Source organism: Aulonocara stuartgranti (genome assembly GCF_965226115.1).
Source record: "Aulonocara stuartgranti genome assembly, chromosome: 8".
In the NCBI taxonomy this organism is placed as follows: Eukaryota; Metazoa; Chordata; class Actinopteri; order Cichliformes; family Cichlidae; genus Aulonocara; species Aulonocara stuartgranti.
The window spans coordinates 25,941,416-25,959,127 of NC_138959.1; the positions used below are offsets into that span (position 1 = coordinate 25,941,416).

Below are 17,712 nucleotides of genomic sequence, written 5' to 3' on the forward strand. Positions count from 1 at the left end.
ATCAGCTAATTTTACACATTGGTTTTATGCGTTAGCATATTTTTACTGAGAACACTGAATAAAAGCATTATAACATTTCTTGTCACACATGGACCTCTGATGATGACATAAGTCAGCAATTTGGTTCAGGGTTTAATAACTAAAAAGGATTTACCAAGCACTAAATCTTTTTAGTTATTAAAGGTTTAACAAAAGTATCTTAAACGTAGTGCCGACAACTCAAATATGATTGTTTTTTCCATAATAGCTCCACTTAAAGATGGGCAAAGACTCCAGTAATGACATAATATGCAAAAGCAATCCCTCGAGCTTAAAGCTAAAGCAGCTTTAAACACTTTTTTAAATACTAGCTCTGTGTGTTACCAACAAGAGGGGATGTTACTATATCTCAAGCAGAAACCTACCTGCTGTTCAAATCTTCTTTTTTTCGTGGGAAAGCAAATCAGAAGAACTTTGGCTTTGACTACTTTTGGACTGAGTCAGTCCTAAACTAGTTGGTATTGAGGGGTTACACCAGGGACCTGTATTAGATAAATAAGGACTAATTTGAAAGGTAAATCATTGCAAAGCTAGAATCTAGTAGATTTAAGAGTAAAAGAAAAAAAATCGGAACTGCAAATTAGAATAAAAAGGCTACATTAACAAAAAAATTAATAAAAAAAATCCTGCTGTGACAACACGTTCTCACTCCCAAAGCGTAACATTTTACGCTAGGTGACAAATCGTCAACATATTACGTTTTCGGCTACCCACCACGTTCCTAAATGACGACCTCGGGAAAATGAGGAATTATGAGAACCGTATGGACTCAATCTACACATGTTCTTCAAATCGCTTAGAAACACGCTATTTAACATCATTAAAGTCCTGGTTAAGGTCAGGAAAAAGGTTATGGTTAGGGCGCTGGCTGTGATCTGCTTTCAGCCAGAAGATGGAGTGATGGACACAGAAATCTTGGATTCACTCACTGCTCGAGTTCCTCTGTCTGCTTCAAGCACAGACGTGAACTTAGCACATCTTCCACAGCAAGAAAAGCGGTGCAATGCTGTGAAAGCTGGGATTTAAAAGGTCAGACGAGTTCTTCAGTAAGGTTTTATTTTGAAAGTTTCAGTGCGGGTGGGCGGGTGTGTGCAGCCTTGGCACTTTCAGGCAGTTGCGCTGTCGAAACACATCTGGAGAGCGGGTTCGTTATGAATTTGAAACAGGCTGCTTCCTTTGGAAGCGGACAGGATACGTCATAATGGCAGCAGTGTTCATCAGATGTGTCCGCTCCCTGGAATGACATCAGTAAGATATATTTCGATCACGTGTCAGCGTCCCAGAGACAGTTAAGAGATGAAGTTGTAACTGGAGAAGCTTCGTCGCTGTTGTTGGACTGAGCAGTCCGTCAACAGCTGGATGAGGGTTGGAAACATCTGCAGCGCTTATTCCGGAAAATGAAGCAGCAGCTGGATGAATTTGCGCCTCGGTTCCTGAATGGAACATGTCAGGAATGATGCAAGGCAACACCGGCTGTTCTCCAGTCGAGCACTAGAATAACCCTCTCTGATCATTTAGAATAAAACCACTTTAACGTAGCACCAGGTGGATCAGACAGGAATGAGTCGGATTAAAGATTCCTCTGAGGAGCTGCGCTCTCTACCACCAAGACCCCCGAACTTACCTGCAGCTCTCCCAAAAAGACGGTTTGTCAGGCTGGGGAGGAAGACCAGTGATGGCTCTCAGCAGTGAGTATGAAACACGTGCTAACAAATGCGTATTCGTGCCTAATTGTGTTCATGTGCACTTTAATTAACAAGTTGTTCACCTGACCAAACTTTTGTCTGCCTCAGTGCACCTTTACTTCTGTCTTCGTGCTTCCTGTCATTTGATTGTATTGTTAGGCATGCTGTCTGAATGTTGTTGTATGCTGTTATGTATTCAATCCTGATGTGTCCTGGAACTTGCGATCCCTTAAGCCACTGGATATAACAAAGCATGAGGTTCACATTCACACTGACAGACTGTCTGTGTATTTGAACTGTGAACTTGACTTTAATTGTAACAAAAACAGATGATCCATGTTGATTGTTCACCTGACAAAACATTTGTATCCCCAAGTGCAAGTTTACTTCTGTCTCTTTCTTCCGATTTGAATGTTTTGTATTTCATGTAATATTAGTCCCAGTCACTGTGAACAGGAACTGATCGGAAATTTTAAACTTCAAGTGACTGAATGGGGTCATTTTTGGCTCAGTCGTGACATAGATTTTTAAAATTATACACACATGCATTTGTCAGTCTACTTCTCCTATAGCATTTCACAGTTCAGTTTTCCACTTCTTACTTTTTTCGTAGTGTTTTGCAGTCATCCATGGCAAACAGACCTAGAGTTGTAAGAGTGGTAATGCTTTATAATATAGCCATTTACTAAAAGCACAATCATTAAGTGGAATTTTCAGTTTTCAGTTTTCAGTTTTATTTGTCATATGCAAGTTAGCACAGGGTCAACATTGCAATGAAATGTGTTTGACGAGCAGCAGTCACTCAGCAGCATGGTACAGTAGAAGAAAATATAATAAAATATAATAAAATAAAATAAAGTAATAAAAAATAGAAAAATAGTAAGGAGCAAAATATTAGAGAGACGTGGTAAAAGAGAAAAGATGACTAAATATATATGTATCTATAAATATAAATATATGTACACTAGTGATTAAATAAGAAAATCTTGAAAAGAAATATGACGGGGGCAGATGGGATATTGCACAGGAATGAGCAGCAGAAAATTACAGTATTGCACTTTTAAATATAAATATCAATAACAATAAAGTGGAGTGACCAGTGCAGATTAAACAGAGTACTTGTGAAGCTGCAGGGTAGCTTCTGAGTGCGTCCTGTGGACTGTGTTGTGTGTGTTTAAGTGTTGTGGTTGAGGTGTCGTATGGCTTGGTGGTAAAAACTGTTTTTGAGTCTTGTAGTCCGAGCAGACAGACTCCTGTAACGTCTGCCAGATGGTAACAAGGAGAACAGCTGATGTGCTGGGTGGCTCTGGTCCTTGATGATGCTGTGTGCTTTACGGAGGCATCGCTGGAGATAAATGTCCTGAATGGCAGGAAGCCTCATGCCAGTGATGTGCTCTGCTGCCTTCACCACTCTCTGTAGTGATTTACAGCCGCTGGCAGAGCAGCGTCCGTACCAAACTGTGATGCAGCTCGTCCGCAAGCTCTCAATTGCACACCTGTAAAAATTTGAGGTGATGTTGGCGTTCATGCCAAACTTCCGCAGCCTCCTCAGGAAATAAAGCCGCTGGCGAGCTTTCCTGATAGCAGTGTCTGTCTGAAGGGTCCAGGAGAAGTCGTCTGTGATGTTGACTCCAAGGAACTTGAAGCTGCTGACCCTTTCGACCTTGACACCGTTGATGTGGATGGGCTGGTGTTCTCTGACTGGTCGTTTCCGGTAGTCCACTATCATCTCTCTAGTTTTGCTGATGTTGAGAGTCAGGTTATTTTCCAGACACCACTCGTACAGCGCCATCACCTCCTCTCTATAGGCCATCATTGCCTGTGATGAGGCCTATGATGGTTGTGTCATCCGCAAACTTGATGATGATGTTGGACTCGTGTTTAGCAACACAGTCGTGTGTGAACAGGGAATATAGGAGGGGGCTAAGCACACAACCCTGTGGCGTACCTGTGTTTAGGATGAGTGGTGAGGAGGTGTGCTTACCAACTCTCACCACCTGGGGCCTGTTTGTGAGGAAGTTTAGAATCCATCTGCAGATTGGTGTTTCCAGCCCAAGGTCGACGATTTGATGTACATTATTTGAAATTACTATTAATTATATTTAGATACAAATACTTAATGGTAGGTGCACTTGAATAAGTGGGCAACAAGTCAGATTTTGTTAGGAAGCAAAGAAATATTTACACTCTAAGTAAATTTAAGTAGTATGTAAGTAATTTTAACTAATGAATACTTGTTTTCCCACAAAACCATCAGGTAATTGCACACAGCTCAGTTAGGCCATACTTCATATTACTTACAGGATCATTTCTGTCTCCTTTTCTGTAAAATACCTGTAAGTTAGGCAAGGTTATCCCACTCTAAAATACAGCCACACTCTAAAAAGTACAGGGAAATCACACAGTACTTAAAATTACTTATGTAGAACTTAAAATTGTTCTACATATGTAACCACATAAGTTACATTTACTTACCTCATAATTATTTCTTTGTTTCCTGTACAATATGACTTGTTACCTTCTTAAGTATTTGTATGTAAATATACTTCTATTGTTATTTCAAATAAAATATATTGAAATATTATTTAATTACAGTTGACAGGCTGCACTATAAACTGTTACTGTAAGATTTACTTCTCCAGTACCTTGAGGCAGAGTCATCAATTCTACGCTCATCATCCACTTTCTTACATACATCTGTTCAACCACTCATTGACACAGATATCTAATCAGACAGTCACACTGCAGGAACTCCATTTAGCCATTTAGCCATAATTAAGGTGACCTACTGAATTTCAAACTGATCATGAGAATAGGGAAGAATGATGATTTAAGTGACTTTAGATGTGGCGTGGAGATTAAAATGAAAATGCCAGAGCTCAGAGGAGAATGGTCAGACTGCTTTGAGCTGATAAGAAGACCACAAACTGAAATAATAACCACTAATCAAGTGCACAACATATGTAACCTTGAAACAGATGGGTTACACCAGCAGAAGACCACACTGGGTACCAAACCTGTCAGCTAAGACCAGGAAACGCAAACTATAGGTATCATACACAACAAGAGCCATTACAAAAGTATTTCATCATAAAATAAAACGAGGTTTTAAATGAAAGATATTCAGCAAAATTCACCTTGCTCTACAGGGACTTATCCCTTGAAGAAACACAACCATAAAGATGCCAGCAGTGAAGCTGCACTAACACATACATGGACAATGATACTGTCACACTGAAGTTCAGTTCAAAGTTGAAAAAGCTCAGGCAAGTGGTTTTTAATTCAACATGGACACATGAACTTAAGTTTGGTACAGCTAGAGCCTTGCAGTATTGTTGCACACTACTACACACACTACACTATGATGAACTCAGCTACTGGTGCTCGTCTTCCTTTTTTAAGACTATTGGCCTGATTCAGAAGCTGAAGACCAAACTGAAAAAAATGCCACTGCGTATTTCTTCTACAAATAAACCCACATTTTGAGCCGAGAGAACTTGAAGGAGCTTTCATTATCCTCTAATGCAACTGCTTATGTGCAACTAGGAGTGCTAAGATTATCAATCAGACATGTAAAATCGTTTATTTCCAAGTGGTGGCGTAACTGCAGAGAACCTTTGAAACATAATGATAAGTAGCTTAGAGGCTCAGTCAGAAGTAAAGCAACACTTGATTATTTCATTCATGTCCCAAGAGAGCTTAGAGAAGCATGGTGAAGGAAACCAGGCAGCACTGCATTACGGTCAGAACGGTATGTGCCTAGCATACGTGCTGCTTTCAAGAATGGACATGATACTTTATGATTCGATTTGCTTTTTCTGATATCTTTGTTTTGGTTCCCTTTTTTTGTGGCTGATGATTGTCTGATTGATTGAAGACGCAAACATGTCTTCCTTGATCTTGAACCGATGTGATGGCTTTATCAGTCCTCCAGCTGGTAAGTGTTCAAAATGTTTCTCAAACACTCTTTTTTTACTTTTTTATTTAGCAGTTCAGCTTCATCCACTGGAAGTTCATCTGCTAGCAGATCTGCTGAGGGCGTGGCCATAAGACAGCCCTGCAAAAGCCGCATTCGTCGGAACACCCACCGCCTCTCAGGTGTCTTTCTCCGCACCCCCACCTCCACCTCAGGCTCCATGGCACTGACTGCAGGACTCAAGTCATCATTGTCTGTCCACACCAGGAAGGGAAGCAGTACGTCACAGTGACTTTACTTTCTCCCTGCATGTTTACACTCAGGATTTGTTGTGCTAATGCTACAGCTAGTGTTTTTAGCACAGATGACTTGTGGCTCTGGGATAAGTGATGATGTGCAAGACGATGACCCAAATGATATCATCAGAGCTATTTTGGCACTAGTTTGCAAGCGCTTTAGATTAATACCAAAATCTTGCATGCAGGCTGAGCCAGTTTAGAAAATAAAAGTCAGAGTAGCTCTGCCTCTGCTGTTTTCATTTTAATAATAATTGTTTTGATTAAATCAAACAATACCACTAAGTTAAACTGGCTGCATCAGTTGTGCAGTTTGTGTTATAAAGAATATTCATCAGCGGGTCATGGATGTACAGTAAGGGGCTGTGGCTCAGGGTGTAGAGCAGGTCATCTACTATCGGAAGGCAGGAAATTTGATTCCTAGCCAGCCAAAGTGTCCTTGGGCAAGATGCTGAACCTGAGTGAACCTGAGTTGCTCCCATTATGTTCATTGGAGTGAGAATGTGAGATAGAGAGCACCTGGATGTAGAAATAAATGCTAGTGTGATTATATAGTGCTTTGAGTGTTCACGTAGAGTAAAAAAGTGCTATATGGGAACCACTGCACTTACTGTACATTAATTTTCACCATATTTTTTCATTACATTGTCCTTCAATTTTTGGAAAGTCACAAAAACAAAGTGCATTCAAATGCAAATATGCATTCTGAAATTGGTTAAAATGGTTTTGAATGACAATCAGCTAAAGAGAAACTGAGGAACCAGCCTAAACTGCATCAGTTAGCATTAAACTTGTTTTACTGCATGCTTTTTTACTAATGCTCCGTGAAGGGGGACCTGTTATACTTTTTCAGGCTTCAGGCTGTTCTATCCACTCAATTTCTGACAGTTTTTCTTCTACTCTTGGCTCTATATGATGTGAAGATAGAGTAGATATACCGAAACTGGCCCTGAGCACAGAAGCCCCACCAACCTTCTGTTCAAACCTTTTGTTTTTTAATGGGCAGCAACTCAGAGGAAACCTGACTTAACCTGACTTCAAGAATGAGGTTAAAAAAAAAGTAAATATAGTATTTACTAAATGTGAATCATACAAAGCTACTCTAGCAGAGTTAAGAATAAAACATGGAGCTCCTTTAATAAAAACTAATTTTTGTAATCACATGTAAAAGTTTGGCCTTTCATCGATAATACCAAACCACAACTGAGTAAAGCATTAAACCTTCCTTCCCTTTCTGCAGTGATCTCTGCAGATGCTTTAATTGCAGAAGACCCATCTGAGCTGTCCAATCAGATAACTGCCCCAGGAATCCTGAAGATCTTTGGAAATGAAATCCTGGAAGGAGCTCACTATAAAAGCGTCCTCGCCACCACGCACTCCAGTGCAAAAGAGCTCGTCAAAGAGGCCCTTGAACGGTGAGACCATGTGTTATCTGGGAACATGCGTCTGCCTGCCATATGTGCCTGCTTTGTGTGTTTGCTCATGAGCCTGGCTGAGTTATGTATATCCATATGCTTCTTCTGCTGGAGCGGAGTTTGTATATCAATGCAGTCAGAATAGTTTTATAGACTGGCTATAGTGCCTGATGAAAGGTTAGCGCATTTACGTTTCTGTGTTTAGTATTGTATATTTCAGATGAACAAAGTTGGTATGACCCGTTGCTCTGTTTGTTATAACTGCAGTATAGTGCACACAGGGCCACTGAGTTAGTATTGCTGAAAAGGACCAGAGAAAACCACAGGCTTGTGTTAAAGACGGCCAGTGTGGCCCAGCTCCGAGGCAGCCTCTAGAGAATCAGTGTCTGTCAGCGTTTGCTTATATTTCAGCCAAAAAACATAATGGGATGATTAATGCAAGCGGTATTCACTTTGTAGAGGAAGGAGTAAATCATGACTCTTTTCTCTTAGTGAAAATAATTCTCTGCAGCAGTGACATTTAAATATGCCATTACTACTTTATGCATTTAGTAACGGTTCAGCAAACACTCTCAAATAATTATTTTTTTGTGTAATGAAAACAGGTTTATTGTAATATTCATAAGATACTGCTTTGACTACTTCAAAGAAACAGAATAAAAGGAGGGTCTGTTACATCTGGAAGACAAATGTGTCAAAGCTGCATTAATTCCTTTAATGTTAACCATTGACCCATTACAATATGTAAAGTTAAAAATGGTGCCAACAGTGAAGAAACCACTAAGAATCACCCCTAGTTTCTACAGCTTCCATCAATTATACCAAACATTTTAGCCTCTTGGAGCTAATTGTTGAGTTTCTAACAGCCTGAAGCATTTTTTACTTGGTTCACTCCCAGCAAACCCATTTCCAGCTCTTAAAAACCCACTACATGCATGGCAACAAAGGCAGACATAGTTAGCAACTAGCTGGCAAACAAAGTTGGGTTTTAGCATCTTTAAATACAGATATTTCCCTCAGGAGCAAATGGAAATCGAATTAAAGCCCAAAGTAAAGTGAATATTGGATTAACATTCAACAAGCAAGCACAAAACAACTCTAAAGTTAAATATTAATTCTGTTGTATGGACAAATGTGCAACTAGTTGCTAAGAAATCTATGCACACATAATAGTTTGTCAATGATATGATAGATTTGTTAGGTTGGATGTATGCACTCTACATAAAAAGATGAAAAAGTGAAGCAGGATTAAAGGCTTGAAGATTCAGTTAACAGGCAGTGCTTGCTAACATTAGCAGTAGCGTAATGGCTTAGCAAACAGTAAGTTAGTCAGTTTGACTTATTTGACCTTGTGTTTGTTTGTCTATGAAGGTTTATCAGTCAAAATTATATTGATAAATTGTAAAGTTAGTACAGTACTGTAAGACGAAGACTTTCTTTTAATTTGTAAGTGTTTTTAGCAATAGAGCTCCAGATTTTCTAAAGGTCTTTTAGTTTTTCTCTTGACGTTAGCTGCTGATTCAGTCCCGTCCTTGTACCTGACATTTTCAGAGGAATGTTTTGGGTTTTTTATTTTACTTACTTGTTTACCACTTAACACTGATAAATGAATCATTCAAGCACAAAAACTCATCTAATTCAAGGGATGAATCAGTGTTGTGTCTACACATTATAGACAACTTAGCAAAGAACAGTAAAGTTTGTTACTAAAAGCTTGTCACAAGCACACAATTTGTTCCCATTTTTTTTAGCTGATCCTACAAAAGTGCCGAGGATAACAAAATCTAAGGGGCATAAAATTTTATTTTTGTACCAACAGGGTAGATTCCCAGAAATATATTAGCCTGAAAATTGACATATCTCAGCATTATGCAGTGTGTCCTTAAAAAATGTTGAGGAATGTTTAGTGATGGATGAAAGCAAATGTGCCAGATGAACATTATCTAAAAGTCATGTTCTTAAGAAACTGGAAAAACCTGAAACAGGGTCAGATAGATGCATTTCACCCCCTTCATTGAAGCCTCAACAGAAAATTTTTCAGTGGAGAGCTCAAAAAGTGATTCTTAAGGAAGGAAAGGGGAAAGAAAAGACTTAGACATGCCAAATTATGCAAGAATTAAACTGAAAATCAATGGCAACGGGTTTTAGGGGGTGATTAATCTTGTCAAAACTGATGAAATTATGAAAACAGATGCTTTAATTTCTTTCTCAACATGTGAATAATACCAAACATTTTACCAATGCTATTAGCAAACCTGAATAGAAAAACAATATAATCAGTAAATTGCTGCACTTCCTTTCCATTATCCTAGTAAAGTATAAAGAAATTTATTGCACTTTTACATAGTACTGCATGTAATGTATATAAACACTTATGTGAAAGCAGTTGCTTTTGGTGATGAGCTAATATTGCACTCAAGAACAGTCTCTCTCACTTGTTCAGAGCATTTAAGCATTTTTGAGCTCAGTATAAAGTTTTGCAATTTGCTGTCACTTCTTTTAAGAAATTTGTTTCTAGACACAGCAGAAGGGTGTTTTACGCAAGAAACATTTAATAAACCCACTGTGAAGAAACAGGCATAGTTAGCTGCTAACAAGCGAACATAAACCTTGAGTGCTTCTGAATGTAATGCTTCGGTCTCAAGAGAATTAATGATATTGTCCAGGAGAAATTCTCAGGAGAAATTTTGCTGCCTACTGTTTTAGTGCTCTGTCTCTGGGTTTGAAAGGATGATAACATGGCTAACTGTGATCTAGGTATGGCCTGAGAAAGGAGGAAGCGGAGTCCTACGTTCTCTGTGACACCATTGGTTCCATTAGTAATCATCCGTGGAGAACAGAAGGTTTCCGAGTACTGGGCGACCATGAAAAACCCCTCCTCCTGCAGTCGCTGTGGAAACCCAGAGATGGTTTGGCAAGACGATTCGAAATCCAGAAGAGAAGTTCAGTAGAGGAGAAGACATCCAAAGAGAAGGATACCATCACTGCTGGTACGCTATAGCCACAGGGCAATAAGGAGTTATCGCTGCACACTATACCACATCCTGAACCAGGGTGCATGCCCTGGAATAGGAGTCTTCACCAGTAAATGAAGCATTGTCAGTGTTAAGCCCAGTTTTAAAGTTCTCACAGTAAAAATGTGGTTTGTTGGCACGTTGTTGTTCCAGTGAAAGTAGGCCAAGCCACATAGGCCAAGCTATATTTTAATAGGTCTACTATTTCTTTTTTTCCTTTCTTTTCAATTTCTGATGCAAATTTGGGGATCACATTTGCTCTCAGTTCCATTAAAATGTTCTTTAAAACTTTAAATGTAATTGATGTCGCAGACACACTTGTTTAATTAGATTTCTTCCAGTGACACACCCTATCTTTTGTACTTCACTGCTTGCTGCAAAATGCTGTAAAAGATTTACACTGCTACAATATCTAATTGGCCTTACAAGGGATGATGTGACAGAAGAAAAACACCAGAACTTTCCACAGATACCTGACACAAACACTCCGTGGTACTGTAACAGCACTGGCTGGACTATTTTCTACAATCATTTCTACTAGGGGCCCCAGCTGTGGTTGACACAGCTGTGTTCGTAGTGTAAGACTGTGTCCTGTTATGTGTTTTGCTTTTATGAATGGCACAGCTTGTGATGGCCTTCTATCGGTGTCAGCTTGTAGATGCCTGCTGCGGGGGTGCCGTTTTTTCTTCTTTTTTTCCATGAGCTCTCTTTCTTTCCACTGAGGTCTGTTTCCTGTATGGTGCTTCTGTGTTCATCCTGGCATAAACACACCATGGACAAATGACCGAGGCTCACACACACCTCACCTTGCTTCAGGAAGAAAAAAAAGGGTGTTGCTCTATCACCACATTCCATTAGCCCTGAGCTCTGTATATTTTTACTGCAGCTCAGTTTGGATGTAGTTACAACGCTATTCCCAGCTCTCTTATTTGTTTATTCATCTCCCTCTCAGGTATCAATGCTCAGGCTCGTAAGCTGCAGAAGAGCCGCTCCAGAGTGACCTCCACCCTCATAGAGAAAACCATGAGCCGGAGCCAGAAACTGTGGAGGAGCAAAAGTGAGATGGACCTCTTAGAGACCAAACACGACACAGATCACGAAAAACGTGTCAAGGATGAAAGCGAGTGCCCGAATCAAACGTCAGTGCAAAGCTTTGAGCATCCAGAACAGAATCACATTCACAGCCTTGCAGCTCCCTCAGAGGGGGCCAAAACAGAGAACCTCTGTCCGTCAAGGCCGAGAGGCGAGCAGGAAGTAGAGGAGTCGGAGAGGGAGGAGACAGAGAGCAGCGACGATAACACCACACAGTACTCTATTCACCCTCCTCACGACTGTCCATACCTGCTACTGCTGCAGGGCTACAACCCCGCGCAGGTATCATATCCAAACACACGCTCTGCATCTGACCCCGAAAAGCAGTTTTCCAATCATATGTCAGCAGCAGTAGGAAACAGCAATGCCTGTCAGTGCTTTGGCTTTTTATACATGTTCGAGTGTTGAAATCGTCCATTTAAAGAGTTTAGTAGCGGGTGAGTGGTGTTTTTATATGATAAAAAAAAAACTAAAAAGACAATAGTGTACGTTTAGGGAATGGTCTATCTAATGTCAGTTTTATTTTTTCTGGCAATTTGCCTCTTCGGCCAATAGGACAAGACAGGAAACATGCAGAAAGTGATAATCAAACTGAAAAACTTTTGGTTACACTGTGTACTTTAGCTACTGTTTTATTTACCTCACCTTCAGAACCTTCAGCAACAACCAGGTCATTATTTATATGATCGCACTAAAAAGATGTAAACTAGCAGTGTATTTTACAGTGTCATTGCATTAGCATTACTGATGCACACAAGCTGAATTGGCATTAAAGTGTCATGACAATTCAGCTATTACATAAAGTTTATCTTTATAGTTAAGTAATCAATGCTTTAAAAGTTTCCCGGGGATAAAATTGTGAATTGTGCTCATGAAAGGTGAATCCCAAACTATATTTCAAGTTATTGTTACCACTTAACTTTGATGTCCTCTACTGCTACTGCCAGAGCTCCCTCATTTATTTGTTCTAAAAAGTTGCAATAGCTATCATATTATGTTTACAGAACCAGCAGCATAACAGTACACTACATACAGACCTAAAAAGTGTGTATGTGCAACATTTAAAAAAATGGTCCTGTTCATAATAACTACACATGTGTTTTTACTTACTGTGTGGAAGTTTGTCCCGGATGCTGAGTTTGGGTAACACTACCAACTGTTCACTCCCACAAAAGAAACAAAAACAAAAAATAATGGCAGACAACAGTATTGGCAAACTCATTTTGTTATTTCCCTTAAATTCTCTTCTTAGGCTTTGCCACTGTTGATCATCTGCATCTGTTTGGGACTTGAGCAATCTGCATTATTTTTATCCATATGCATGGCAAAGATGTAACACTCCTCATTTATCCTGGTCCTGGACCAGCATGATCACTACATTGACCCCCCCAAAGGGGCTCACCTCACACTTCCTAAATATAGCCTGTATGTATAAGATGGACAAGGCCACTGTGAGGTCACCCATTGGTTAGTGAGGTCTCATTCTGAAGCCTCAAGCAAAGCATTTTTCTTGTGTCCCTCTTGGAGCTTAAACCAGACAATTCATTTCGCTTTATATTGTAAGGTAGATCCTACAATAATACATACAGAGAAAAACCCAACAATCATATGACCCCCTATGAGCAAGCACTTTGGCGACAGTGGGAAGGAAAAACTCCCTTTTAACAGGAAGAAACCTCCAGCAGAACCAGGCTCAGGGAGGGGCGGGGCCATCTGCTGTGACTGATTGGGGTGAGAGAAGGAAGACAGGATAAAGACATGCTGTGGAAGAGAGACAGATAAATAACAACTATAATTCAGTTGAGAGAGGTCTGTTAACACACAGTGAGACAAGCCAGTAAAGAACTGTTAGGTAAATGTTTGGCAAGCTTCTCAAACCCTATAATGTTAACATCTTAAGATGTTTTGAATGGTAACACTTTCTAGGATTAGGATTAGGAAACTATACTTTTTTGCAGTTGGCCAGAATGGATCTTAACATTTTATCTTGTACTCATAGTTACATTTTCACTATAACAATGATTGAATAAATGTACCGGCATTACGTATTTAAAATACAAAATATGAGTAACTGTATTCCATTACAGTTACTGTTTAAAAAGGTGGTTATCAGAGTACAGTTACTTTGCGAAATAAAGGGATTACACTGCGATCTTTTCCTGCTTCATATGTTAGGCTATGCCCTCTCTATTTTTGGTAATTCCACGCCGGTGGAAATGCAAACAAAACACACATTGAGAGGCCCCGAGATTGAGTCTGTGTCTCAATCTCGGGGCCCATGCCACCTCTACTTGCGGCCCGCATAATGACGTGAAGAAATATTTTTTTAAAAGTATTATTCAAAAAATTATTTAATATGAAGGCAATAGGCAGAGTGTTACAGCCATAGCATGTATGGAACATGTAAATATAATAATAACCACTGCAGCCAAAAAGAGTGCCTGACGAACCCAGTTGTAAGTAAGCTATTTAGACTCGACTGTACACTGTGTTCGTGTTTTCCTCCAAAACAATAACTTCCGTTGGAGCAGCCTTTCAACGCCTCGCTCTGTCTCTCGTTAGCAAAGTTGACCCAGACAACAAAGTAAAGCTAGTTTTCGGCTACGAGCCCGACATGGAACCCGACATATTAGCCAGAGGTCTCTTTACTACGGTTCGCAGCCGCGGGCCTGTTTTATTTACGCGCCGAGTAATTTTCTATACGAAATCGCTGCATAAAGTGCAGCCTCAACTAATGTCCACCCTACTGTTACTCATTTTATATTAAGAGTATTCTGAATCCAAAGCATTCAGAATACGTTACTCTCATTGAGTAACACAATGGAATACGTTGCTGTGTCTTTTATGTCAACTGCTGAGCATGCTAACCTTTGACTGGAATAGGCAGTTTTAGCTTCAGTCTTTTAGCACCATGCAGTTTTCACCAGACAATTTAATGCGTTGTTAAGTTGAAATGCATTTATATAAAATTCATAGAACGAGAACTTGCTTTATCAGTTAGCTAGGTAGATTCTACACTTAAAAACCGCTATAGTCAGTCAGTAGCTCTGCCTCTGTTAGGTGTGGTTAGCTAAAACGATGAGGTATAATTTTTGGGCACGACTCAGCTAACGGTAAATTTAGACTGCTCTACAGTTTTAGCTGCATGTACGTTGTTTTCAGCTTCTTTAAAAAATATTTCCATATGCAAACCATTACATTTTAAAGTATAGTGTTACATGTGCTGTAAAATCCATTGTTTTCTTAAGTGAAAGTGAGAGGCAGCGGAAAGAATCATTATTGTGAAGGTCAGTGAACAGCACGTAGAAAAACTGTCAGTATAAAAACACTGTTCAGGAAACAGAAGAAGACAAGCCTGGCACTGCTTCCTGACTGATTACCAGTGGTTTTTTAACGGTGGCCAACAGCCGCACACATGCAGGCACACACACACATACACAGATTCTGCAGTGCTTTAGCTCTGCGTCACAGCTCTTTCCCAAAATACCCTTCATAAGAATATAATCATGTACCCCCAAGATATACTATTATAAAGGTTTAAAGAGTTTATTTGTGCATTAATTCAGCTTTAATCTGTCCAGTTGGAAAACACAAGCATCACAAGGGGAATGTCAAACATAATAATCTCTACACACTATGCTTGCCACTCACTGGGGCTAATAAAACATTGTTTGTCTAATCAGGCTTGGATCTAGATTTTAATTCCAGTACCTCCACATGATCAGACTGCTAAGCTTTGTTTGACGGAGACTGTTACATAGCTGATGGTGGACTGACGTAATGCACTAAATTCAATCTTTCTTTTTGTTAGTGATTAACAAAAGGGCTAAAGTGTGTAGTTGTGTCTCCAGATCACAGCACTATCCATAAAATGAACTCAAGCATTACAAAAGCACTCATTACTCAGATTTGAGCCTTTTTTTTATAACATTTTTTACAGACCAAACAAAGTCAAATGGATGCAGTCTGTTAACATGTTGCAGATATGTTGCTGATTAACCACAGACTGTGTATATAAGATCGATGTAGCCGACTTCACGTTACCCTTTGGTTTGTGAAGTTTGCAGCATGTGTCAGATCAGCATCATTAACTCAGTAATGCTACCACATGAACATAATGGCAGTTAGCTCAGTGGACACAAATGTGTGAGGTTTGAAGTGTGTGCTTTTCTTTCTTCTGCTCATAATTTTCTCAAGTTTTTTTTAATTGTTGTTTTTTTCCACTGTCTATATAATTGGCAAATAGACAGAAGAAAATGATTCTTGAATGCAAACCTATTACTAGAAAGTCTAACAAGGACATTCAGGCGCTATTTAAGAAGCACCTTGAGCTGATGACAGAGTAACATCTGCAACATCTGTTCAACTTTAATTTTGACGCTATTCTTCAACCGCAACTAGACTGCTGCTGGCTCTTCAGTGATTGATATGCTTTCTTAAACTTGGGCAATCAGAATATGTATTTTTTCTTTTTTATTAAAGATACAGTGTGTAAAATCTTTTCTTATCCCTCCAAATTCCCACAGGAGCGCTCGCTGCCATGTATTTTTAATGAATTCATTCCGAGTTTGTGAGAATGCATCAGTTTTTTAGAAGATGTACATATACACTAATCAATGTATATTTATGAGTACAACTGTCTTTTTTTCTACTAAATAATGTCAAAAGATTACTTACTGTACCTTTAAATTGTGCTCCCAAGTCTCTGCAATCAAGGTACAAAGAAATTAATCAGACAAAAATAAAAAAAATATATCAGTTTTTACCTTCTCTAAAATATAGGTTTAGCGTTAGCATTAATAGTAGTGTTCCACCTACGATGCCTTAGACCTCAGAGGTCTGTCTGGAATGTCTATGGCATTCACACCAGTAGCAATTTGCTTTATTGCTGATGGTTGGTTGATAGCGGACATTCCAGACTTCGATTTCCTGGATAACTGGATAACCCTCAAATATATTTACAATCCTGTCATATGGTAATTAAAATATGGTTTGAGCTCAGTGACAGTCACTTCCGTTGCTCGCCTCAAAGTTCAGAAAAGTTGAACCCTACTGAAGTCACTGAATGTCACAGATTTTGTGTCAGCACAGATTTCCATGTTGGCCTTGCCTGTGTGGACACACCTTTCTGTTACTAAATGCTGTTTTTTTTACCACTGTTTATACTCAAGTACAGCATGCTAGCATTCACTGTGCAGACACTTGTCATTGAATTGTATTAAGCAGATCTTTGCATTCTTGTTTTTTAGCTTTCCTACTATCACTAAATCATCTTCAGGCAACCATTCATAGGCTATATTAGAAGTATTGGAACCTGTCACTGGATCATTGTGCAAGTTCTGATTTGAACCAAAACTATGATCCATTCTAAAGCTTTTGGTGCTTAAACACAGCATGTCTTTATACTGTCTTCCTTCTCTCACCTGAACCGGTCACCATCTTAACCAGGCTCATGGAGGGGGGGCCCCTCCATGAGCCTGGTTAAGATGGAGGTTTCTTCCTGTTAAAAGGGAGTTTTTAGTTCCCACTGTTGCCAAAGTGCTTGCTCATAGGGGGTCATATGATTGTTGGGTTTTTCTCTGTATGTATTATTGTAGGGTCTACCTTACAATACAGAGCGCCTTGAGGCGACCGTTGTTGTGATTGGCGCTGTATGAATAAAATTGAATAGAATTGAATTAAACCAAGTAGATCTGGAAGTTAAATGTAATCAAAGAAGCAGGTAAAACCAAAACAATAATACCAAAGTAAAAAAAAATAAAAATCTCACATGGGAGGTCAGGTAATCATAATGCTTCTTTATATACTAAAAGAAATTCTTTGAGCATGCCTGAACAAAGCACCAGCAGACAACGGCACTGTACAGGGTGGAATACATTTGAGAGAAGATGAGATATAGTGAACTCTTGGTGATTGTTTGGTAACTTGTCATTTATTTCTTCACTCAGGACTTTGTCATCTACCTCCTTGCCAGCCCAAATATTGTTGTTGGTCAACAAAGCGGTCACAAGGAAGGGTCAAAGGCTGATATCCTTCTCTTTGCCGCTGATATTCTTCCGAGACACTGCTACTTCCTTCGCCACAGCGCCGTTGCACCCACCGTTCTCTGCCCGCGTCAGGATGCCGTGGTCACTAAGAATGGAAAAGGGCTGAGAAATGAGGAACCGCTTTGCTCTGGTGATATTATTGGGTTGGGACAGCACTACTTGTTTCTTTTCAAAGACCCTCTAGCTTCAATGCACAAGGTAACGGCAG

At 39.6% G+C, this 17,712-nt stretch overlaps 1 protein-coding gene across 4 annotated transcripts in view; it reads left to right on the top strand.

Moving 5' to 3' along the window:
• The first annotated feature begins 968 nt into the window (after window positions 1–968).
• The window catches only part of radil2b (Ras association and DIL domains 2b), a 35,393-nt gene continuing 18,649 nt past the window's right edge, over window positions 969–17,712 (top strand). Inside the window, exons 1-6 of one of the 4 annotated variants that reach the window (XM_082544545.1) lie at window positions 969–1,727; window positions 5,713–5,918; window positions 7,177–7,351; window positions 10,109–10,341; window positions 11,318–11,739; window positions 17,406–17,702. In XM_082544545.1, the coding sequence (XP_082400671.1) occupies window positions 1,600–1,727; window positions 5,713–5,918; window positions 7,177–7,351; window positions 10,109–10,341; window positions 11,318–11,739; window positions 17,406–17,702 (1,461 nt within the window). In that variant the 5' untranslated portion in view covers window positions 969–1,599. Of the gene's footprint in view, window positions 1,728–5,378; window positions 5,476–5,712; window positions 5,919–7,176; window positions 7,352–10,108; window positions 10,342–11,317; window positions 11,740–17,405; window positions 17,703–17,712 lie in introns of those variants that run through there. The other 3 variants (XM_082544543.1, XM_082544544.1, XM_082544546.1) reach the window with 3 other exon arrangements.